This window comes from Alexandromys fortis, unplaced genomic scaffold, assembly GCF_014885135.2.
Source record: "Alexandromys fortis isolate MF-2015 unplaced genomic scaffold, M_Fortis_MF-2015_v1.1 scaffold_28, whole genome shotgun sequence".
Lineage (NCBI taxonomy): Eukaryota > Metazoa > Chordata > Mammalia > Rodentia > Cricetidae > Alexandromys > Alexandromys fortis.
Window position 1 is genome coordinate 7030977 of NW_026067901.1, and position 23248 is coordinate 7054224.

The following is a 23248-nucleotide window of genomic DNA, read 5'->3' on the forward strand; positions in this document are numbered from 1 at the left end:
ACTTTCACATTCTTTACATTGTTCCTTGGTTGTTAGAATTACCCACTCTAGGTGCCTTTTAGTTGATTTCTGAAAGGCATTGTACTCAAAGAACATTTTCCGGGTAATTTCCAACTTGAGTACGTTTAAATTAATTGAGTGTAGTTTTGGAGATGTGTTTGAAGACATTAAAGCATAGCTGTTTAGTTTTTACTGAAGACTGTATACATCCCTTTTCTGGTTCACAATTCAGGGTTTGGAGAGCTGCACCTAAATGCATAAGAGCTTTATAAAAGTACCTGTTGAGATGTCTGCCTCTTTAAAGGGAAAGATTTATTATGCATAAGAGAGTGAAAATACCCAGAAGCATCTGGAAACATCCAGAAAGCAGAGAGGAAAAAAACCCAAAAATGAAAAAAAAAAACATACTGAACATGGCCAGGACTATCTGTGAGGGAGTGGGGAGGGCGGTGTAGATAGCAGAAATAGAGACTAGTGGTCGTGGGTGCACAGTGGGTAAAGAGAGTGGGAATCTGAGATGAGAAGGGCCAGGCAGCTACTGTGGGAACTTTGAAATGCATGGCAAGTATTTGTGAGTTGGGACTGAGAAAGCCTGGAGGCCAGAGTGAGCTTTGGTATGCTGATAGGTGCCACAGGTATATATCAGTAGAAAGACAGAGAACCATATGCCCCTTATACCAGAAGCAAGGTAAATACTGCCTTGTGGTGGACACATTTCCTAAGGAATGCTGACTTATCTAACTGCTAAAAGTCCTCCTTATATCCAGTTTGAGCTCATTTCTGGATATGTGGCTTCCTGGAACCTACAGCCCCCAAGTTGGGCAGATCATAACCATCTGCAATTCAGGGGATTTGACATTCTTGACTGTGGGCACCCACACACATGGTATACACCCCCACACATGGTATACACCCCCACACATGGTATGCATCCACACACATGGTATACACCCCACACATTGTATACAACCCCACACACAGTATACACCCACACAGGCAGACGCACATACTCATAAATAAAAATTAAAATAAATTTTAAACAAAATTCCCATTTCCCAAAATGACCCTCCATAGCAAACAGTTTGTTGATAGAATTCCTGATGTCTTCTGCTTCCCACTGATTTCTTGCCTGTTTCTAAACTGGAGAGTAACTGAATTATTGTGTTTTTCCTAGTAGATGTGACAGCCATTATTTCATACATTTTGATAATATTTAGGTTTGGTATGTTCTACTGAAGAATTGATTTTCATCAGACACTAAAATTACTTGTCTTCTAAAACTTATGATTTTTATCTTTTGCCAGATACTATACATTGTTGATCCTTGTTGTAGGATGTTGCCCAGTTGCATGGAAACCTCTTTCTTCTGGATTTTGCAGGCTCTTTAGTGCTTTCATGTGGGGAAGTAAAGCTGATGAACCCTTATTCCATCTCAGCTGCTAATGCCAGTCAAAAGCTGAGGGTTTATGCGATACAACAGGGGTGCTTGTGGGCTCAAGCAGTCGACAGGCTGAGATCCCACCGGTGCAGCCATCCATACGAAAGGCTGCTGGTTGACTGTCTCTTTTCTCAATGCCATTGAGCCCATGTTAAACCTGTTACATCGGACAAGAGTTATGCAGCATGTAGTCTGAGATGTTTGAAATGGAAGAACAGAGCAAAACACACTGATGCCTCAGCCTCTTCGTGACTGCCAATTTGTTTAAAGTCAGCTGGTCATGAGCTTTAGCGTTTGTGTGGGGGATCTCTGCATTTCAAGACACAAATGTCTGAAACAAACATGAATTTCTTGAATATACAAATTGTATTTTATTATAAAAGCAAAATAATTATACAGTGAAATAGGATTTGGCATTCTGAATTTTCCTGAGAAACAGACAATAAGTACACTTAAGGGTTTTTTGTTTGTCTTTTATTTTCTTCTGCTACCTCTTGCCTTCTTGATATAAAGATTAATGATGGTTTTGATTCATCCAGTGCATTCTGCTTCCCTGGAAAAACTAGGTTTATGACTTTAACAAATGGAAATTCTCAAACTTGTTTACACATGATCATATGTGTAACTGCTCTGTTCAAAACATTAATGAAAAATATCTAGTAGAATAAAGGAATTAGCATTGCTTACTGTTTAAAGAATACGAGGAAAATTAGAAAATTTAGATTTTGTTAAAGACCTAAAAAAGAAATATGTACTTGTAGCAGCTTCCAAATTATTAATGCTTGGCTTTATATTATTCTTGTCCTACTCACTCTTATAACTTAAATTAACCTGTTTTCTCTTCATCTGTGTTTTGCCTCGGGGCGTTTTACCTTTCTTTCTTTCATTCTGTATATCCTACTCTGCCAGTGGCTGACTGGTGGCTGCCTGGCCCCGGGCGAGTCCTTCCTTTTCTCCCTGTTCTCTCCTCCCATTATCTTCTTCTGAGCCTAGATTCATCTTCCTAGTTATTCTCTCTGCCTGCCAGCCCTGCCTATTCCTCTATTGCTGGCTATAGTCCATTCTGCTTTTTATTAGACCAATCAGGTGCCTTAGGCAGGCAGAGGAACACATCTTTACATCATTGAACAAATGCCGCATAAACAAATGTAACACATCCTTACATAGCTAAAGTAATATTCTACAACACATGCTAGCCCATCCCTTCATATTAAGGCATGGCAAACTTTGGTCCTAATTGTATAATTTTCTCCCTATGGCCTTACCTGGCCGTCAGTTCATGATACAATAAAATAGTGGAAGTAGTTACAGCATTTTGAATACTGTTCTAGACTTCTTGAACAAGGAAAAGGTGGTCTTTGACCTACGGAAACCAAAATAAGTAGACTTTGATTTGGTTACCATTTAAAATTTACTCCTAATACACAGGGCAAGAGATACTTTACACGAATGTTTTGGCTGTAGGGGAAAGGTCGGTGTTTATAGAGGCTTGTGTGCATCCCTTCTTTGTGAAGTTCACTTAGAGATATTTATATTTGCTCAGAAGCCCACCTTCCTTCCGAGGATTGATTGAAATGTCTTCCAACATTGTCACATTCAGATACCTGACCTTTCCTTGCCTCACACAGCGCCTCTGATACAGCTGATTGTCCTGCAGCCTGGGTGAATCTAAGTCATTTTTATGTGTGGCATACGCTCAGTCTACTTTTTAAATGAGTTACCCTTTTATTGAGCTCTTAGTGACTATACTGCTTGTTCCTCTAGGCTGATTTGTCATGTCTTGACACTGAGAAACAGAAACGTTTGCAGTAGGTCAAGTTTTGTGGTTTTAATCATACTCTTGAGGAGTCAGAATAGTCTTAGCCCAGTAGCGTTTAGTTCTAATTAATACTCTGGCTTCTCGTATTATCATTTATTATTGAGGCATTGCACATATTCTTTATCATTTCTGCAAACTAAAAATGTGACTCTCAGAAGATTCCTGAAATAGTGAGATTTACATGGATTTAGTTCCCTTGGCTTATTTGAGGTCTGGTGATGAAGCATGACCTTCGGGGAATGTGCTGTAATTAAAGGGTTAGCATCCTGGGAGCGACAAGCATTTTCTCTCACAGTGGAGATGTCCTAGCCCAGCATGGATACAATATACAACACTTGTTAGTGTTTTCCAGGGCACTCTGTGGCAGACTCTTTAGAGAGTAAAGCTATGCCATGACCCAGGCCAGTTACCTTATGAAAGGCCTCGGTGATTTTGATACCACAGCTATGCAGACCTGATCTAAGATGATAGAAATCCCATTTATATTTTGTTACACTTATCTGTGAGTGTGTGTGTACATGTCTGTATGTGTTCATGTGCGCACACATACATGTGCCTATTTGTGCATGGCATAGTGTGCCTCTGGAGGTCAGAGAGCAACTTGTGGGCATTATTTCTTTCCTTTTGTCATGTGGGTCCCAATGGTAGAGCTTAGGTCATCAGGCTTAGTGACAAGTGCCTTTACCAGGTAGGGCATCTCAGTAGCCTCTGTTTTATATTTCTGAAAGATCAATGAATGCCTCTGGAGGGAAACTCAGTTTTTAAACATTTCCATCCATACATATATTTATGCACAACAGATGTTATTTTTCTTTTATTCTCTTTTGATACTTCTCAGTGTAGCCATAACCAGAATTGATATCAAGCCTAAATTCCTTGAGGTCACTAGAATAGAGCGGGATAAATTTTGTTCCTATTTGTTTGTAATAAATGCTTTTTCATGTGCTTGTTTTTGCCAGTTACCTTGTAATGGTCCCATATGGATGCATTTTAAGTCCTTTTTAATTGCCAAGAAAGTCGAAAAACAAACTGCATAATTAATCATTGTAACTAGAAAGAATTCAAGGACAAATAACGTGTGACAGATTCGGATCTGTGAGTCTAAATATTACCCATGACATGCGGTCATCAGAATTCTCTGCTGTGGCTTTTCCAAATTATGATTAAAAAATACTGTTGGTTTCAGAAGCAAGACATTGTTTTCAAATTTCAGTAAAAGTTGTATTTCAAAATGCCCAACGGTGTTAATTTTACAGAGATTTGCAATGAGATCTAAAAGTAATGGCTGGGTCTTTCTCTCTTTCTTTGTGAAAACAGCTGGACCTGTAATCTGCAGAATGCTGAGTTACGCCCCTACTCGCCGGGCATTAGTTGTGGGATGTGGATTACAGATGTTCCAGCAGCTCTCGGGCATCAACACCATCATGTACGTATCCTTGTCAGCTTGTTCTTGAAAAGTCTGTGCAGGGAGTGCTTCACAGGGAAGACAGGAGAGAGTGCTCCATGGTTTGTCACTTTTGAATACAGAGAAATGTCCTCTGGGCATGTCTTATGATTGTTAAAAACTCAGCACTCCAAATCATGAGGTAGTTTTGTGTTTGGTATATTGTTAGTATATGTTTTATATAAGTTGTAATTATGCCACTGATTCTTTTGTATAATCCAAGCTGACATCTTTTTGAACTTCATTTATTGTACAGAGTCCCACAGAGCATTTTCATGTAGTCCTGTAATGGTTTTGGAGCACATTCTTTCTCCGTAGCCACTACATTCCTTTCTTGACCATGGTCCCTCATATCCCCCTTGTTTCCCAGACAAGTTTGTGCCTACATTCATATAATCTCCATAGATTCGATTTTAAATACAATTTTATATACAATTTAGGACTCTCAAATGGGAAAATAATGTTATATTTGTCTTTCTGAGACTCACTTAATTCACTTAATATGATAATCTCTTATTGTATCCATTTTCTTGCAAGCATTATAATCTCATTCTTATGGCTAAACAAATTCCACTGAATATATATAAATGATATTTTCTTTATCCATTCCTCTGTTGATGGACATCTGGGATAGTTCCATAGCTTAGCTATTGTACACAGTGCAATGCCTTAAACCTTGATATAACATATCTTTGTGATGTATTGACTTAGAGTTTTGGGGAGTGGTGAAGTTTGGTCACATTGTAGGTTTCAGAGAATCCTCTGTGCTGAAGTTTATGGTGACTGGACTAGCTTACATTTCTCCCAGTAATGAACAAGGGTTTTGTCTTCATCCTTAAGAGCCATTTTGTTGTCTTGATGGCTGCCATTCCAGTTATAATGTCAAGAAATGCATTTCCATGGCTAGTGAAGTTAGCTTCTTTTCATGTATACTGACCATTTGTCTTTCACCTTTTGAGACTTTCTGTTTATTTGTCTCCCATTTAAAGAAGTGATTGTTCACTGTTTTTAAATTTGTTTTTGTTCATTGTCTATGCTAGTGCCAGATGTTAGACAGATATGCAACTCACAAAATTTCTGTCTAATACTGTATGTTCTCTCTGCACCTAAGTCAATTTACTTTGCTGTATGTAACCTTTTGACATCACCAAGTCCCATTTGTCTATTCCTTTTTGAGCAACTGGTGCCCTTCCTGGATGCTTGCCTATGCAGATATCCTCAAGTATTTCTATACATTTTCCTCTGGTAGTTTACGGAGAAATGATCACTTGTGTTCTGTCCTTGGGTCTATTTGTGTAATGTGTCATTCATTTACTTGAATGCACTGAACCATCCATAAATCTCTGGAATGAAGCTGACTTGATTGTGATGAAGTTTTGATGTGTACTTGTGTGCTTTTTCTAAGTATGATATTGGTTATCTTTGCATCAACATTAATCAAGACATTTGTTATGTAATTTTGTTTTCTTTTTTTTCTGTTGTGCCTCATTCTGAATTTGGTACTAGAGTAATTTTGGCATTGTAGAAGGGGTTTAGTACTGTTCTTCTCCCTTCTATTTTATAGAATAAATAGCTTTTTGTAACATTGATGTCAATTCTTCTTTATAGACATGGTTGAATTTAACAGTGAATATTTTTTTAGTTGGGGGACTTTTATTCTTCAGTCCTGTTACTTTTAGGTCTGCTTAAATTGTTTGTGTTATGTTAATTTAATTTCAGTACATCTAGAAACTGTTCCTTTGCAATTTTCCAATTTAATGCAATATAAACTTTTAAAATATATACTAATGGTTTCTGAGTGTTATTGGATCTGTTGTAATGCCTCCCTTTAGAGTCCTTACTTTGTGAATTTTTGCTTTCTGATTCCTTTAATCATTTGACTAAGTATTGTTGACCTTGTTTATCTTTTCAAGTTTTTTCCTCATTGATTCCTGTACTGTGTTTAATTTTTTCAGTTCATTAATTTCTGCCCTAATGTTGCTTATTTCTTTCTATAGTCTAATTTGGGTTTTGGTTTGTTCTTGTTTTGTTTTCCTAAGTTCAAAAGTATATTGTTAAGAAATTTATTTAAGAGCTCTGACTTTTGAAATATGTAACTATAAACTTCCATCTTGTCCCCACTCTTATTTTACCCTGTAAAGTTTGGAATATCGTTTTAGTTTTTACCCAATGTTAGAAATTTTCCAGTATGTTTTAATTTCTCTGATCCATGGCTCAAGAGTATTTTTCACTCTCCTAATTTGTACATAGTCTATGTGTCCCTTGTTCATTTCTAGCTTGATTCCACCACAATGTCAGGGACAATCTAAGAAATCATTTCAGTTTTCCTATGTATCTCAAGATTTTCTATGTATCCTATGATGTATTCATTTTTAATTTCTGTTTTGTATTTTATGTATATAGGTGTTTGACTGTATGTATGTCTATCTACCACTTACAATCATGATACCCACAGAGGCCAGAAGAGTGTGTTAAATACCCTGAAACTACTTTAACAGGTGTGTTTAGCTACCATATGGGTGATGGGAATCAAATCTGAGTCCTCAGAAGACCAGCCAGTCCTCTTTCCTAACTGCTGAGCCTTCTCTGGTACAGCTGGGTAGACCCTCTATGCAAAGTTCACATTATTCAGAGATTGAGAATGGAAGGAAAGTGGATGAGTATTAGATCAACTGAGAAAAAAGCCAAGGTGGGGAAAGTAGCTGGGAAGGGAAGGCTGGCAGACTGTCTAAATCTACACATTTTAGAGCAATAAATAAAAGCAAAAGACAGAGAAAAAGTAACAAGAGCTAAGGACAAGAGGAGGAATATATGAATTGTGTGTAAGAATAATAGAGAGTTCACAATAGTAAACTGGGTAGAGAAACATCAGAACGGTGAACATAGCCAAGCACAGCTGTGTAACACTGCCAGGCATTACGGGAAAGAGCTTATTCCTGTCTTTCAGGGCTGTCAATTATCATGCAGTATAAGGTCATTAATAAATGAGATTATTGGGACCAGTATATAAAAGAGAAGAATTTGTTTGGAGATGCAGGGAAGACAAAAAGGTCCCTATTTACCATTTTAAGCATCTATGTGTTGTGGGATAAGTGGACTGAAGTTGCAGACCCTTTGGTGTGATTCATTCATTATTAAGAATTGTTTTGAACCTATGCATCCTGCCACAATCTCTGTAAGTTCATATGTATATCTGTCCTGTTGTGTCTGGAAGACGGTTTCCTTGGAGTCGTCCATCACCCTGGGCTCTTAAATCTTCCTGTTTTCTCTAACATATAGATCCTTAAGTGTTGAAGGACTTCGTATGGTTTTTTTTTTTTTGTGTGTGTGTGTGTTTTGTTTCATTTTTTTGACTTGGTATTTTGTTTTTCATTTTTGTTTTTCATTTTATGTTGTGTGTGTGTGTGNAAAGAAAGAAAGAAAGAAAGAAAGAAAGAAAGAAAGAAAGAAAGAAAGAAAGAAAGAATTCATAAAATTTGGTGTTCATAAAATTTGGAGGGGAGGTAGGTTGAGAGAATGGGGTGGGGATACATGCTGAAAATATATTGTATGAAAAATTTTTAAGTAGAAAAACAACTGCTTTGGCATGTATGGCTCTATAGGCCAATGGAAACACAAATCAAATGCACTCACAGTAATATAAAGATTCGTCCATGTCTCCATAAAGTCATCTGCTAGATAAAGAATACAGCCATGTTTTCTGAGATACACATCTTGGAAACCCACATCCTAGAAGTTTTCCTTCCAGCTACTTACTAAAGTTAATCAGTGGAACTAATGATTATGTACAGTAAAATTTAATCAAACTGTTTCTATTTGAGACTAATGGTATCATCCTTTAAAGTTGCCTAATATAGTTAAGTAGTTAGTAATAATTTGAGAAGAGTGTAAAGGTTAAAATAATTTTCAGTAATAAAGATTAGTGGGCCTGACAAGTAGAGGCATTTGCTAAGCAAACTTAGTAACAGGGTTGGAGGTCAGGAACCTGTGTACAAGCAGAAGGAGAAAATCACTTCTACCATGTTGGCTATTCACAATATGTATTTTGGCATACATGTGCCCTCCCACCAAGGTAAGCCCCACACAGTTTTTAAATGAACTCAAACAGACGTTAGGATCCAGAGTCCTAGTGCATTGCAACCATGTCCTTGGCGAACTTGACATTAATCTGTCACAATTTCACCCCTTTCAGACTGCAACCTCATTGCCAGTGATTCCGGTATTCCTTTCTACCAATGTTACTTTCATTTTTCTTGCCTTTATTGACCCTATGAAGGCCCATCCAGTACCTCATATCCGAGTTTAATCCATATTTATTCTAATCTGCCGTCATTCTGAGACACATCTTTCTTCCTTGGCGGTGTAGCATGGGATTACAGCAAAGCAAGGACCAAACATTCAAATAATGCAGAGGCCGTGACAGCCCTGTATGAATATGTTAGGTGATTTTTTTCACCACGACATAGTCTGTTTCTCTAAATATCTGTTCCTTAAACTTGACAAGTTTAATGGCATAGAAAACAAAGGAATTGTTTTTCTTCTTCGTCGTCTTCTCTTTTTTTGTTGTTGTTGTTCTTTTAATGAGCCATTTCTAATTGATGGTCTGTAGCTCACATCAGTGTGCTTCTAACTGCTGGATGAAATGCTGTCTTCATCCGCTGACAGTGCCTAGAGCAAACTGTACTGACTACAGTTTCCAATTTTTAAATGTTCATCCTTGTAAATCCTCCATCTTTTCTTAGAGACAAAGGGATATTACCATCTTTCTACTCCTTGTGATTTATGACTGTCATTGATCTGCTTTATTGACCACCAGCTATCCATGATAAAAGGTACCATAAGCCTTAATCCTGAAAAACAGGGATAAGAAAGTAATGATGATTGAAGATACCCCATATCTACTAGGTGCACAGTAGCTACTGAACTTCTCAAAGATGCTAATAAGATGTCTGTATCCAGAAGCTAGAGATTTGGGCATGAAGACAATATGATAGAATTGGTGGTTATAGCTGTGCTTCTAACATTCCTGTTCGGAGCCTGTGCAACTTGTAAATGGTGCAGGGATGCCCACAGTGCAGCTTGTCCGTGCTGGGTGTTTTCTCCAATCCTTTCTAACCTCAGTGTGTGTGTCTGTGTGTGTATGGGATGGGGAGCTTGGACATGTGCCTGCATGTATGTGTGTGTGAGTGTGTGTGTGTGTGTATGTGTGGCTGTGTAATGTGTGTGCATCTGTGCAAATGTGAATGGGTGTATGCATGTGTATAGATGTGTGTTCATGTGTGTACATTTATGTGTCTGTTTGGGGCACGTGTGACGTGGTATGCACAGATTGTGCGTGAGTTTATGTGTCCTTCTTTCTCATCACTCTTAGACTTCAGTATATTTCATAAACTTTATTTCCAGTTTAAAATAATTTTTGTATTGTAGCTAAATAATTTTGTGGGTTTAGTTAGAAATATTAACTGTATTCTTCCTTGTTTTGAATTTTTTATTAATTTCAGGGTTCAGTCTCATGGACATTTTATTATTATCAACATAAAATTCTACCCCTTTCCCACTATGGTTTCTGACCTTTAATGGAAGTAAAGTCGACACTGCTCTTCAGCATTTGAGCGCAAGTTTAATAAAATATAGAAGCTGACATTTCTTTTTAGAAGTTATAACTTTATCCTGAAGTCTTTGTGAATTTTAAATTTGAAATATTTTCTTTCTCACCAGGAAAAGTTCAGAGAAGCCACATGGGGAAATACTGAGCATTCTTGCTCCATTTGCAGATACAGTCTTAGTGGGAGGCTGTTTTCTGTTTCTTCTCTCTCATGGGCTTCTTTATCTCCACCCTCTTTGCCTCGTGATTATCCCACCTCAACAAAGGCAATACATCCCCTTCTTGAAATAGTCTTTCATTGCTGGCATTTGTGCATGTCTGTGTTGGTCTGGATATCAATTTAAATGAGCAGTTGCTTTATTTTATCCTAGACCATATTTTCTCATCTTTAACTCTTTTGAACAGAGGATTCCTTGTTTCTTCAAACTTTAAACAAAATGGTTTAAGTTTGAGAAAAACCTGTTTTCTAATATTATCTGATTACTTAATAATTTCAAGCATGTATCTGAGTGGACTATTTTTATCTATTCACAGGGGAAAAGAACACGGGGAATAGAGTGCTGGCTTTCCCGCCATACTAGAGTTGGTGGTGTGGCGCTCTGTCTCATAAACCAAGGGGCGGTTTCATATATCTCAAAAACAAAGGCGAAAGCACAGTACAGACAAACAAAATATAAATATAACAAAATATAAAACTACCCCTGTGTGATTTATGCTAAGCCCTAGTTATAGTATTGATGATATTTCACCTTAGAGATTTTATTGATCAAATCAGTAAATGAGCGGCTTGGGCCACAAAGACACAGCATGCTTCTGTGCGAATGTCGGCCTGTGAGGAAGAGGACAGACAGACGGTAGAAAACAGTGTTCTGTGTGGACTTGTTAACAACCTGATTCTTCTAAAGAATTATAATCCGCATTTTTATATGTATATATCAACAGAGCATCAGAACATCTCAAACAACGGAAGATAAGAGATTTTTTTTTTCCTCCTGAAAACACAGAAAATTACTCAAGCCCAAAATTTGACCTTTAAATTTGATGGAAGAAAAAAAAATCCTTTGTGGGAAACTCGTTTGGATTCTTTGTCTTTTGTGTGTGTGTGTGTGCGTGTGTGTGTGTGTATGTGTGCGTGTGTGTGTGTGTATGTGTGCATGTGTGTAGAGGGATACACTTGCCCATGCAAATGCTGTTAAAAGACAGCAACTTTTGATTGTGTTGTCCAGTCACATCTTATTGGATGAAACAGCATCTCTCAGCGAACCTGGAGTTTCAGCTGGTCTGGCTAACAGCCAGAGTCCTCCTGTCTCCATCTTCGGGTGCAAGGGATGGATACAAGCGAATGACACCGTGGCCAGCGTTTTATTATATGGGTGCTGAGAACAGGAGCTCAGGTCCTCATGTGTGTGCAGCAGCCACGGAACCATTTCCCCAACCCCTGTGTTGTATATTTCAGTCATTCATATTGTATCGCTTCATCTCTTTTTACTCTTTTTTCTAGTGAGAGGAGCCGAGGGATGGGTGGCCACACTGGGTGGGCAGCTTTTGGCTGCCTCCACAGTTTCTCCACCTACATCAGAAAGACAAACTTCTCCCTTTTTATTTTCAAGAGATGAGTGAGGTCTTTAGAAAACATTCTGTGGTGATGCAAGGGTTAACAGAAAGCACTTACTATGCAATGAGTACCATGTGATACTTGAGTGCATACTAACTTGAAAAGCATCCGCAGAAATGGCAGACGCCCTGCCCCATTTGTGTTTATTACCTCATAACAAACACTTCTACCGCCTTCCAGTAAACTCAGTGTTCTAACTTGTGTTCATAGACAGGCTCTGCCTGCTTAAGCTTCCTGTCGAGAAGGCGAGAGAGCGTGATTCGTTTGTTTCATCCCACCCTTTGTCGTACTCGGAATTGAAGCCAGGGCCTTGCACACACTAATCATTTGCAGAACCACTGAGTTATGCTCCAAGCCCCTCTTCTACACACTGTCCAGACAGGGAGCAGGGGCCCTAGCCAATATAAGTAGCTTCTTCCCATCACACACTGATATTTACAGAGAAGCCTGATTGTATAGTTCCAGGCTCCCATAGTTACCTTTTAATCTTACAATCCAGAAATCTCAGAGCTGGATTCTTAAAACCGGTGGGAGAGTAGACTGTCAACCGAGGATGCAAATCCAGGATGTCTGAATGCTACATTTGGTATCCCTTAGTCTAATTGCTTGGGACCAGGAGTTTTTGTTTCTCACATGTGAATTTGGGGTATGTTCATATATACAATGATACATCTTAAATGAGTAGGACCCAAAACTGAATATGAACTTCATCTTCCATACATACCTTAGACATAGCCTACTATTAATTATTTTTGTAATGGTAGCAATTATTTTGACTACAATAGGTTAGTGATATCTAGAATTTTCCAACTGGGGAGAAGTTGGCACCCAAAAAGTTGTGAATTTCATAGCATTTCAGATTTCAGATGTTTGGGATGAGGATATTCAACCACCAATACGGTTGCGTGCATCTCAAGTATCATTGCAGTCATGGAATTTTTACATTTTCGGACACATTCCTTGTCAAGGCCTTTGCACTGTAACCTGATCTAGAGTGATACCAAGCCAGCTTGTTGTCTGAATGAGTCATTTATATTTGTTAATCACATTTAATTAATTTAATTTTTAAAATGAAATATTTCTGGATATGTTCCAGTCTTGTGTTTATTGTTAACAAGAACTCCTGGTAATTTTTTTTAAAAAAGTGCTGCAGTCAAACATGGCCAAAGAAGCACAGCCAGAGGGTGGTAAATGTAGAGAAAACTGAAGGAGAGGAAGAGGAGAATGTTTTCTATAACCCTGGCTTCTTGTTCTTGACAGGCAGGGTGAATAGAAAAGAAAAAAAGCCCCGTCTCCAAATAACACTCTCACAATAACAGTCAAGGTGAAAAGCACCATTCTTGGTGTTACAGTTGATAATGGGTTTGTAAGACCTACCCCATGAGATCCTAGAACTTTCCTTGGCTTGCATATTGTCATGAGGAAAAGCACTAGACCGTCACACTCAGGCTCACGAAAAAATGGCTTCACAGAGGAACCACCAGAGTGTTCCCATTACTTCCCGTTTCCTGTGAACATTTCACACACTTGTTCAGGTTATTCTAAAAGCAGACCCTAAAGCTCACCCTTGGGTGTTGGTGTTTCAGATTCATGACAAGAAGCATCAGGAGGGAAATGGGAAAAGTGGCCTAGGGAATAAAGAAAGGGAAGCAGAGGGTGCATTGCTTAGCTGGCTATCTCAGCAAACAACAGCTGGAGTTCGGTCCTACTGCATAGCTGCTAAAGACTGGTATAGAATGGGCTTCAGCATTAGGGGTCCCCACAGTCTCCAGTCCCTCAACCAAGTGTTCCTCTTGCAGGTCTTAACAGGCAGTCTGTCTCCTTCCCTGACTACTTGCTCATGGGCCCCCAAAACTCAGACTGAGGAGCAGAGAAGCAAAGAAAGTTGAATTAGAAACTGTCAGATTGTGTAGGATTCCTTAGGGGAATTCGGAGGGACCGAGAGCGTGTGTGAAAGTGAGCCCTGGGTGAAAATCCTCGGCTGGCAAACTGTTGCCACCATTAAGCTAGCAATATTCCGATGTGAGCTGTGTTGCTGCTTTCCATGGTGGTAGCAATGCAGTTCTAGTGGAAGAAGAAGTCAGTGTTTATTGTCCATCATAGAGAAAGTCTCTAATAAACATGGGAGATTCATGACCAGACATGATGGGAACACTTTTTCCTTAGTATATCTCTTTTCCCTGTATAATTCATACAAACTTTCCTGTTACAGGAATCTTTAAAATCTGAGTTAAAGCATTCATTTTTGTTTTTTTTTTTAACCTCACCAAAATGTGCTGTTTTGTTACTGTAGACCCGGAGACCCATAAACTATCATCCTTGTGATTGTAGCTTATGTTCTAAGTAGACAAACATGATTACGGTGCTTATTCAGCAACACAGAGTGCTTCAAAGGAGCTGAAGCCGCCCGCACCATGAGAAACAGTGACGGAGCCCACGGTGAGTGAGGCCTCCTGTCTAGATGAAGCACAGCCTTGTCTCCAAACCTACCGCGAAATTTAGAAATCACACCAGTCTGGCCAGTTCTAAGTGGACTTTTAAAAGCACTGTAGCCACTTAGGACAAAAGCAGGAACCACAGCTGGTCTTCGGGACAATGGAAACAAGCTCGAGAGGCACATGCTTAGCCTCTTTATCCAGTGACATGGTGCCCTTGCTTTCATGGCTTTGTGTGTGCATTATTATCATGGAGATCCTAGTGAGTGCTCACTCATATCTGGCCACATTGCAACCACAACCTTGGAATAGTCTTAGTTCAAGCATCTACGATAAAAATGGACATCTAACATCCAAACTCTAACAAAATCTCCCAGGAAGGTATGATATGGGGTAGTGAACTTTAAGTTTAGTTTCTTTAAAATTAGTTATTTTATATTTGGGGTTAAATTATAATTGCATAATTTCCCCCTTCCTTTTCCCACCTTCAAACCATTCTTGTTCTTTTTCAATTTATGGCCTCCTTTTTCAGTAAGTGTTGCTACACACACACACACACACACACACACACACACACACACACACTCCTAAATATATAAGTACAATTTGCTCGGTATGTATAACGTTAATTGTATCTTTCCAGGGTTATTTGGTATTGGATAGCCAGTTGATGTGCCTTTCCCTGGGAAAGACTATTTCTCCTACTCTCAGTATGGCTTAGTTGTTGGTAGTTCTCAGTGTAGGGTTGAAGCTTCCTGGACTCCCACCTACCTCCTTGTTGGCATGTCTATTCCTGTTGTTCTTGTCCATCCCATGTCTGGGCAGTCATGTTGTTGAGACTTTAATGAGTATAGTTTCTGACATTCCTTGGAGACACAATCTCAGAGGAAACTCCTTGTTTCTTTGGTTTTTACAATCTTGCCATCTCCTCGTCGCTCTCTCCACAGCGATCCCTGAGCCTAAGGTGCAGGAGTTGTATTATAGTACACCTTTGATAAAATATTCCTGAAGTCCAACTTCTTGGTTCCTTCTTTCTGGGGACTTCTTTCTGGGTTTGTGACTATGCTTCCTGTGCTGGTAGAATTTTAGGGTCCCCACATCGTCAAGCTGTTCCTCACTGAGATACATGGTCTAATGACAGGCCATCCACAGCAGAGAGGGAGGGAGCAGTACCTCTTGCTAGAACATCTTCATTTTGATGAATTTATAGTTTACTAGACAGATTAAAACATATAGAAGTGACTATGAGATAATTCAATTTCCATTTCTCAAGAAACCCTAAGTGCCAGAAGAATAGAAAACTAATAAGGTCTATTTCAGTGCACAGCTTTAATGTCTTCCTCTTGCAGAGAATTGGGAGCCTGCTCCTCTAGATTCCTGTGCAGATCCCATTTTTTTTCCAATTCTTTGAGGCTCACCTCCTCTTCCTATTCAGAGGAAGCTTAAGGGATATAATCAGTTACTGAAGGCTCTTTTGAGGGTGGAATATGACCTCTAGGCATGTTTCCTCCATTGACATTCAGAGTCCGAGTCTGTGCTGCTTTTTGGTGCTGGGATGTATCTCTTCTTGTTTCCGTGTTCCCTGCTGCCGTCCATAGCCAGCTTTTATTCGCTCTTTCACACTGGACTGATATTCTGAGGATCAGCTTGCAGCGAATATTCTACTTCGGACTTTTCATATGTTCTGTTGACAGCTGGTTTGAGAACAGAGCCAGCAATAAAATAACTCTGACCTTAGAAGTGGGAATAGAGTCCTGTTGTTGGAATGACCGTAGCTCTGGACATTCATAGTTATTTTTTTTTCACTTCATTTTTTACAAAATCATTGAGGCTGAACGGATGAAGCTGCCATTTTCCAACACCTCACTGTCACTCTCTTCTCTCTGCCTTAGGTTGTCATTCTAGTGGTCAGAATGGCTAGAGCGCATGCCTAGTCTCCTTCCTTAAACCATTAATGTCAGTATTACAAGGGTAAGATAATATAGCCAGCTGACTTGCTGATTTCAGCACATTAATAATAAACTCCAAGTCACCAATAATGAATTAGCATCACATTAAGAGAGAGCATTACTCTTGGTGTCATATAACCAAGAGCGAGCTCAGATTTGAATTCTCTTCTTCATGTTCCCCATGTCTTCTGTCCTCATTTAGTTTTATGAGTCTGAATCTGAACCTATTCATTAATAGGAAAAAGGACAAAAGAGGACATGAGTGCTGTTAGGTATGGTGGAGGACACTGCTTATTGTAAATGTGAGGGAGATCATAGTTAGAGGCAGAGACATCTGGGAGAGTCCAGAGTGGACATGGCCAGCAGACTGAGCTAAACCATGTGCCGAGAGCAGGGAGGGAAGAAGGGAGGGAAAACAAGAAACCAGAAGGACAAAAGGGCAAAAGGGCCAGAAAGGCAAAGGGACAGGATTATACAGGGAAGGGCAACGCAGTACCCGGGCTGTAGAAGTTTAGGGTAGGGGTTGGTCCCTGCCAGCCAGGACCCTGTAACAAGTAAAGACTGAGGGATGCTGGGAGAACCTGGCAACTGGCATCTGCTTTGGTATCTTAATAGGCATCTCAGCCATTTGCCCTGCTTTGAGACCTAACACCTGAATGCTGTCTTGCGTAGCAGGCTTTCTTTCATACCGCCGACCAGCTCCCATATCATGACTCAGAGACTTAGTTATGAGTGCTCAGCCTTATGTTAATGTGTTTCTCTTTATCTATGTTTTGCCTTGGGGCTTTCTTTCTTCTTACTTTATTTCCTTCCTTCTTTCCTTCCTTCTTTCCTTCTTTCCTTCCTTCCTTCTTTCCTTCCTTCCTTCCTTCTTTCCTTCCTTTCTTCTTTCTTTCCTTCCTTCCTTCTTTCCTTCCCTCTTTCTTTCCTTCCTTCCTTTCTACCTGTACATCTTACTTTCCTGCTGTCTCTGTGTCTGGCTGGCAGCTGCCTGGCTTCTAGCCTTGGGTATGTCCCTCTCTTGTCCCTCCTTCTCTTCATACTTCTCCTGGTTTTTTTCTGGCCTAGATTTCTCCTCCTCCTTATTCTGTCTGCCTGCCAGTCCTGCCTGCCCTTCTCCTGCCTAGCTAGTGGCCGTTTAGCATTTTTAAGGTGCATTAGACAGGCAAGGTGAAACAAATGCAACACATCTTTACCTGATTAAGCAAATGCAACGTAATCAAATGTAGCACATCTTGACATCATTATCAAATGTAACATGCCTTCACATAATTAAAGTAATATTCCTCAACATAAGCAGATGTAACACATCTTTTCCTAGTTAAAATAATATTCTACAACAGTCTTGTGAGTGCGACCCTGTGTCTATGACTGTATGTATCTGTCTGCTGTGCAACTGTGTGTGTCTGTACAAAGGACGTTGCTCTCTTCTTTATTGAACAGTATAGAAAGCATCAAATGTGGAAGGAATGAGCGATACTTTATAAAATACCTCAGCAGAGCTTTACAAGGGATTGTCACTCCAACTGATGCAGATAATGAATGGTATTATATACGTCGTTGTTTATGGATCAACATCCAATGTCGTATTCAAATTTTGCAGTGGGCATTAATTTTAAAAGATTGCTTTCAAGGACACATGCATTTTTCTGGGTCAGGCGTGGAGGAGAACATAATTTAAGATTATAACTAAGTATTAGTTTAGGATATAAAGGTTGATTACATGGGAAATCCAAGGCTAGTAAGGTTGATTGTTACACTGTTTTTCTTAAAGGCAGGTGTAACGAATAAGTACACAGTAGGGTAGCTGTCTTAGGTGACCTCAAGGTGTATTAATTAACTTTGACTGTGAGGTCCAGCAAGTGTTCTAGTCTCTTAGAATGTAAGACGTGTTTTCAGAATATTACATCACCATACTTAGTTTTCAGTCATTCTTAGCAACGAAGAGGAAATATGTTGTAGCTAACCGTGGAACTGGCTGATAATATCTTAGAAGTACCTGATTCATGTTTAATGTACCCTAAGGTGACATTTCCTAGAATATTAATAGCTATACTATGATGTCATGGGGCACCAGGCAGACCTGGACAGAGTCAAACTTCACCTTATTTGCTGATAGGTTACTTGTACAACTAGAGTAGATGTCTTGTCCATTCTTAAAACTCAGTTTATGTGTAGTTGGGTTGATAGAATGTTTAAGTTTAGGCACAAAGTGACAAGGAACCAACTGCAGTCATGGCAAAGACGTGACTCCTCCCAGGAGGGAAGAACAGCAGTGGGGTATTTAAGAATGGAGGAGAAAACAGAGTGAAGCCAGTGATGGTGACCATGCTGATCGAGGGTGGATGGGAAATGGGAGGAAGAGTCTGTGCTCTGTATAATAATGAGCTGGGTTCTTCTTGACATTAAAGAAGACTAGCTTCTCTGTGCATAATGACTCAGAAAGGATACATACAGAAAAGAGAAAAGCAGCAGGCTAGCCACCTAGTGCAGGAGAGGAGACAGAGGCAATGTCAGTGTGGGTGGGTGGGGGCAGGAAAGATGCAGGAAAGAGGAAGGATAGGGTATATCCTTTATGCCTGAAATTCATCGCTGCTGCCTCGCTGGCCTTGATTTTGCTTATTTATATGTTTATTAGTTTTCAGAGCAGGACTCTCATCCATATTGGTCTTCTCTGACTCATGTCTACCACACGCTGCGGACACTCAGAAAATGTCAGAGGCGTGAGAATGCAGCCAGCACAGCTTCCTTGCATTTCCTGTAACCAGATGTCTTTGTTCACCTCCTCTTGGCTGATTTTGTTGTCTTTGAATTTATAGTAATAGTTGCCGAGTTTTAGAAGGTGGGAATCTAAATGTTTGGGAGGTTATTTTAAATATTCCCTCTTTATTATTTTTCATTTTGTTTCCATTGTTAAAGGAAGTGTAATCATACTATATTCTACCTTGATTTAGCTGTCTGACTTTTTCACGTCCTCAGAGAACTGATTGACAACTGAGAAAAATTCCCTTTCTCCTGAAGAAAGATAAAGGGACACCCATATCACTGTTGCATGCCACGTATTGTATAAGCACAAAACTGAAAATAAGCCAGGAGTGGTGATGCATGCTTTTAATCCCAGCACTTGGGAGGCAGGGGAAGGCACATCGCTGTAAGTTCGAAGCCAGCCTGGGCTACAATGTGAATTTCAGGACAGCTAAAGATACACAGAAAACCCTGACTCAAAAAAAAAAAAAAAAAAAAAAANAAAAAAAAAAAAAAAAAAAAAAAAAAAAAAAAACACGAAAACAAACAAAACAAAAAAACTGAAAATAAGGTGAAAGAAAGGGCTGAAATAGCCTTTTATTCTATTCTTTCATTTCCAGAAAACAGATGAAGGAGATTTCTGAGTTGTATTAATCAGGGTCTGTGCTTAGTTTATAAGATAGTACAACTTTGCCCCAATCCATGAAGATAAGATAGTGTAGTTTCAAGACTAAAAAAGTAAGTCCTGGATGCACAGACCCCAGTAAAGTGGATGTATTTTATATGAAAGAAAAACTCTCATAATATTTTAGTAATTAGTATAAAATCATCTGACCAAATAAACATATAAGTGGGTATTCTGGACATGGTTGTAGGAGAATATTTCTCTTACCCTAACTTTTGTAGTCTGCTCCTAACCTAATTGGCTATTTTCCAATAGACTTAAAGGTTTGGGCATAAAATCTAGTTAGAATCTGAGAGCCAGATTCCAACAGAAATCACATGGTTCTCTCAAGATGTTATTGGAGAGCTTCAAAGATAGAATTCAGGATTGATACTGTATTTTCTAATGCCAGGACTCCTTAGCACTGATTGTAGATGAGAGGAAGATTAGAGTGCACAGGTGCTCAGGAGACCCATAGATAGGTGCGGTATGGCATATGCCAGGCCATAGACATGACTACGAGGACTTGCACCAGCAGGGACTGCAGCAAGCATAGTTAGTTTTAGTAGTAAGAACCCCGACAATAATATGTGGTCATTTGTTCTCGGTAGGGAAAAGGGGGTAGATGCTGCCTAAAGTATTTCTGATAGCATAGAACTGTTCTTGTGTGTCACTTCCTAGCGAACTCTATGAACATGTTGTGTGACATTGTTTCTGAGGAGATAGGAACAAATAACTGCTCACCTCAGTTAAGGACATGATGACAGACTAAGGTGTAGACACCACCAAAGGTCCAGTTCAGTCAACTGATGAGTTTATTAGATTACTTATCAGAATATGGGCAAGAGGTCACTTACAAGAGCAGAAGTGACCTAAGGACAACTGTGTCACAAAAGCCTGCCACAGCATAGGTGACAGCTCATGAAAACTGGGATCCTGGAGCATGCAGCACAGCCTGCGGACAGCTCAGCAGGCTGAAGAGCGTCCTTTCCGAGTGACTCAGTTGGTTTGAGCCTCTACCAGGCCGTTGATCTGGTCATTTTTCTCTGATAGGCAGTTCTGCTGGTCTTTGTTTTTTTCCAGTCTGTTCAGCTTGTCTGAGGTATTTTCTGTGTGTCTTGAATTACTTCAGAGTGACTTTCTGCGTTCTTTATTGCTTTATCTACTCATGGAGAGGGAGGGGCCTAGTGAGTCTGGTCAGTTTCAGGAACTTCCTGAATCTATTTTGAGTTGTTGCCTTCCTGAATTTAAGAAACTTTGCCTGTAAGAAGGAATGCTACACACACACACACACACACACACACACACACACACACACACACCACTTAGAACATCCTGTCATTTCCCCTCCCTTCTCACACTCTTATGTTATAGAATTTATAGGCATTTAGTTCCAGGATGTGAGATTTTACTTTTGGAGGAAACTGCTATACAACAATACATAAGTTATTACCTCTGGCATGAATATATTTCACAACTCAGGTAGTATCTAAATCAGAAAAGCTGATGAAACTATCACATCCCAAAATGCTTCATATAGAAACACAGTGTTTCTTAGCACACACCAGCTAGAAGGACAGCTTGTGTGTTGTTGTTATATATTAGAGATGCGTATTATGTTCCATGTGGCTAGCTATTTGTTTTGATTTTAGAGTACGATTTAGATGGAAGACATGAGGGAGCTGTCAGTGTAATTCCATGTTTAAACCCGCATGAATGGCTTAGAGACTATTCTCATGCACCTAGTTCTTCTGCTGTTGATAGGTATCAAATCCCCGGCTGCTGGGTTCCTCTGTCGCTGATACAGTAAGCTAAATCAAACTAAATTAAACATATCCAGATTTAATAAGCAGGGCAATGAAAAGCAGAGCACCCCCAGGTGACTCTCAGGAAGGCAGGGGAAAGGGAACATGAGTCCAAGTGGCCGATCTATGGGCAGGGTCTTATGTACCAGTAGGTGTGATCCTGGGCATCTCTGGGGGAGGAGTCACCGATGGTGGGTTTTCTGGAACACCCCCACCTCCTCCACCCCAACAAGCTGAAGATTCTAAACAGTTGTGTGCTGTGACTGGATCTTATCCACCCCATTATCATTGTAGGAATTCCCTTGATCTTTTTACCTATTACGTTCCATGTTACCAGAATGCTGTTTTCTCTTTTTAGTCATAATCTTTTTATCTTTCTTGGTGTTTTTAATTTTTGTAATAATTTCTTGTTATAAGCTCAATGGATGTAAGACTGCTTGCAGACCATGGAAATCTTTATGCAGTGAATAGACCCTTATTACTTTGGCATTTCAGAATTTTTTTGTTTCTTAAAGCTTCATCTTTGCTGCATGCCTTTCTGCTCTCATCATGCTTCCTACTTTGAGCCTATAGTCTTCTTCTTTAAATCTCTACCTAAGAAACCAGTGTCTTCTCTGGGTATTGGAAGGGATTCTGGTGACCTTAGGGACTGGTAATTAACTGTTACACAGAATCCCAAAGAATCTCTGTATGTGAGCTTCTTGTAAACAGAGTGATTAAAGCAAAGCCCTAGGATTTGGCAGAGAGTCCAGGCATAGCTCATCTCAGCCTCTCAAGTCCAGTACTCCAGATAAAGAGATGGATGCTGATAAAAATCATATTTGTCTACTGTAGACACTCTGGAGAGAAGAACAAATTAAAGGGGTGTATTTGGGGTACTGAGATGAGTTTTAGATTTAAACAGAGGATGGATGGGTGCAAAGAAGTCAGACAGGTAGCTAGATAGCTAGGTAATATAGATATCTAGATAAGATAGATATGAAGCAGTCATGGTATGGTCTGATTGCTCGTTGTTCTGTTCTGGTTCTGAAAGACAATCCAAAGAAGTTTTTACTTTGCCATCCCTTAGACAATCAGTCCTGTTCTAAGGAGCTGATGTTTTCTCTATTTCAGAATGCAGCCTCACCCTCGCAAGTAATTAACCTTAGCTGAGTGGCAGTGTGTCCTACACAGTTTGCCCTTTCTGGAATGCAGGATCACTGCAGATTTAGGACTGTGACAGCTCCGTGCCTTCAGTCTTAGAGGAAGTTAAGTATGTAGAAAGACACTCACACACAGGTAAGGCAGTGTGCCCCACAGTAAAAGACACAGGAGTCCTAGGTTTTTACCCTGCATCCTGCTATCTTGTGGTCTGAGTAAAGACTCAGTACTTTTTCTTTTTGTTTTTATTTCTTCTTTCTTTTCCCTCCCAGATAGCTAGTAAGTGCACAATTCATAGTGTCTATGATATCTGGGACCTCCTAGATGAGCCTTTCCTAAGTCTAGCACACAGGTCATCTTGCTCCGTGTTAGTTCCTTTATTTTAGTTGGGTTTAGTTCTACCATGCTAAACTGACTTCCACCTATAGTCCAATGTTGTTTGATTTTGTCAGCAGCCATCTTAGTGATAGCGAGTAAACAATGCTGCCAAGTTTAACCAGACTTAGGATATCTTAAAAAATAGTTCTATGTTAGTATCTGAAAAATCATTCAGCTTTTGATTCTTTAAACTATTTCTTCTATAGAGGAT

The 23248-nt window shown here is 39.6% G+C and overlaps 1 protein-coding gene across 1 annotated transcript in view; it reads left to right on the plus strand.

Moving 5' to 3' along the window:
• Nucleotides 1-23248, plus strand: part of Slc2a13 (solute carrier family 2 member 13) — a 303202-nt gene that overhangs the window by 155376 nt on the left and 124578 nt on the right. The window contains 1 exon segment of the mRNA XM_050130973.1: nucleotides 4575-4683. Within this exon segment, the coding sequence (XP_049986930.1) occupies nucleotides 4575-4683 (109 nt within the window).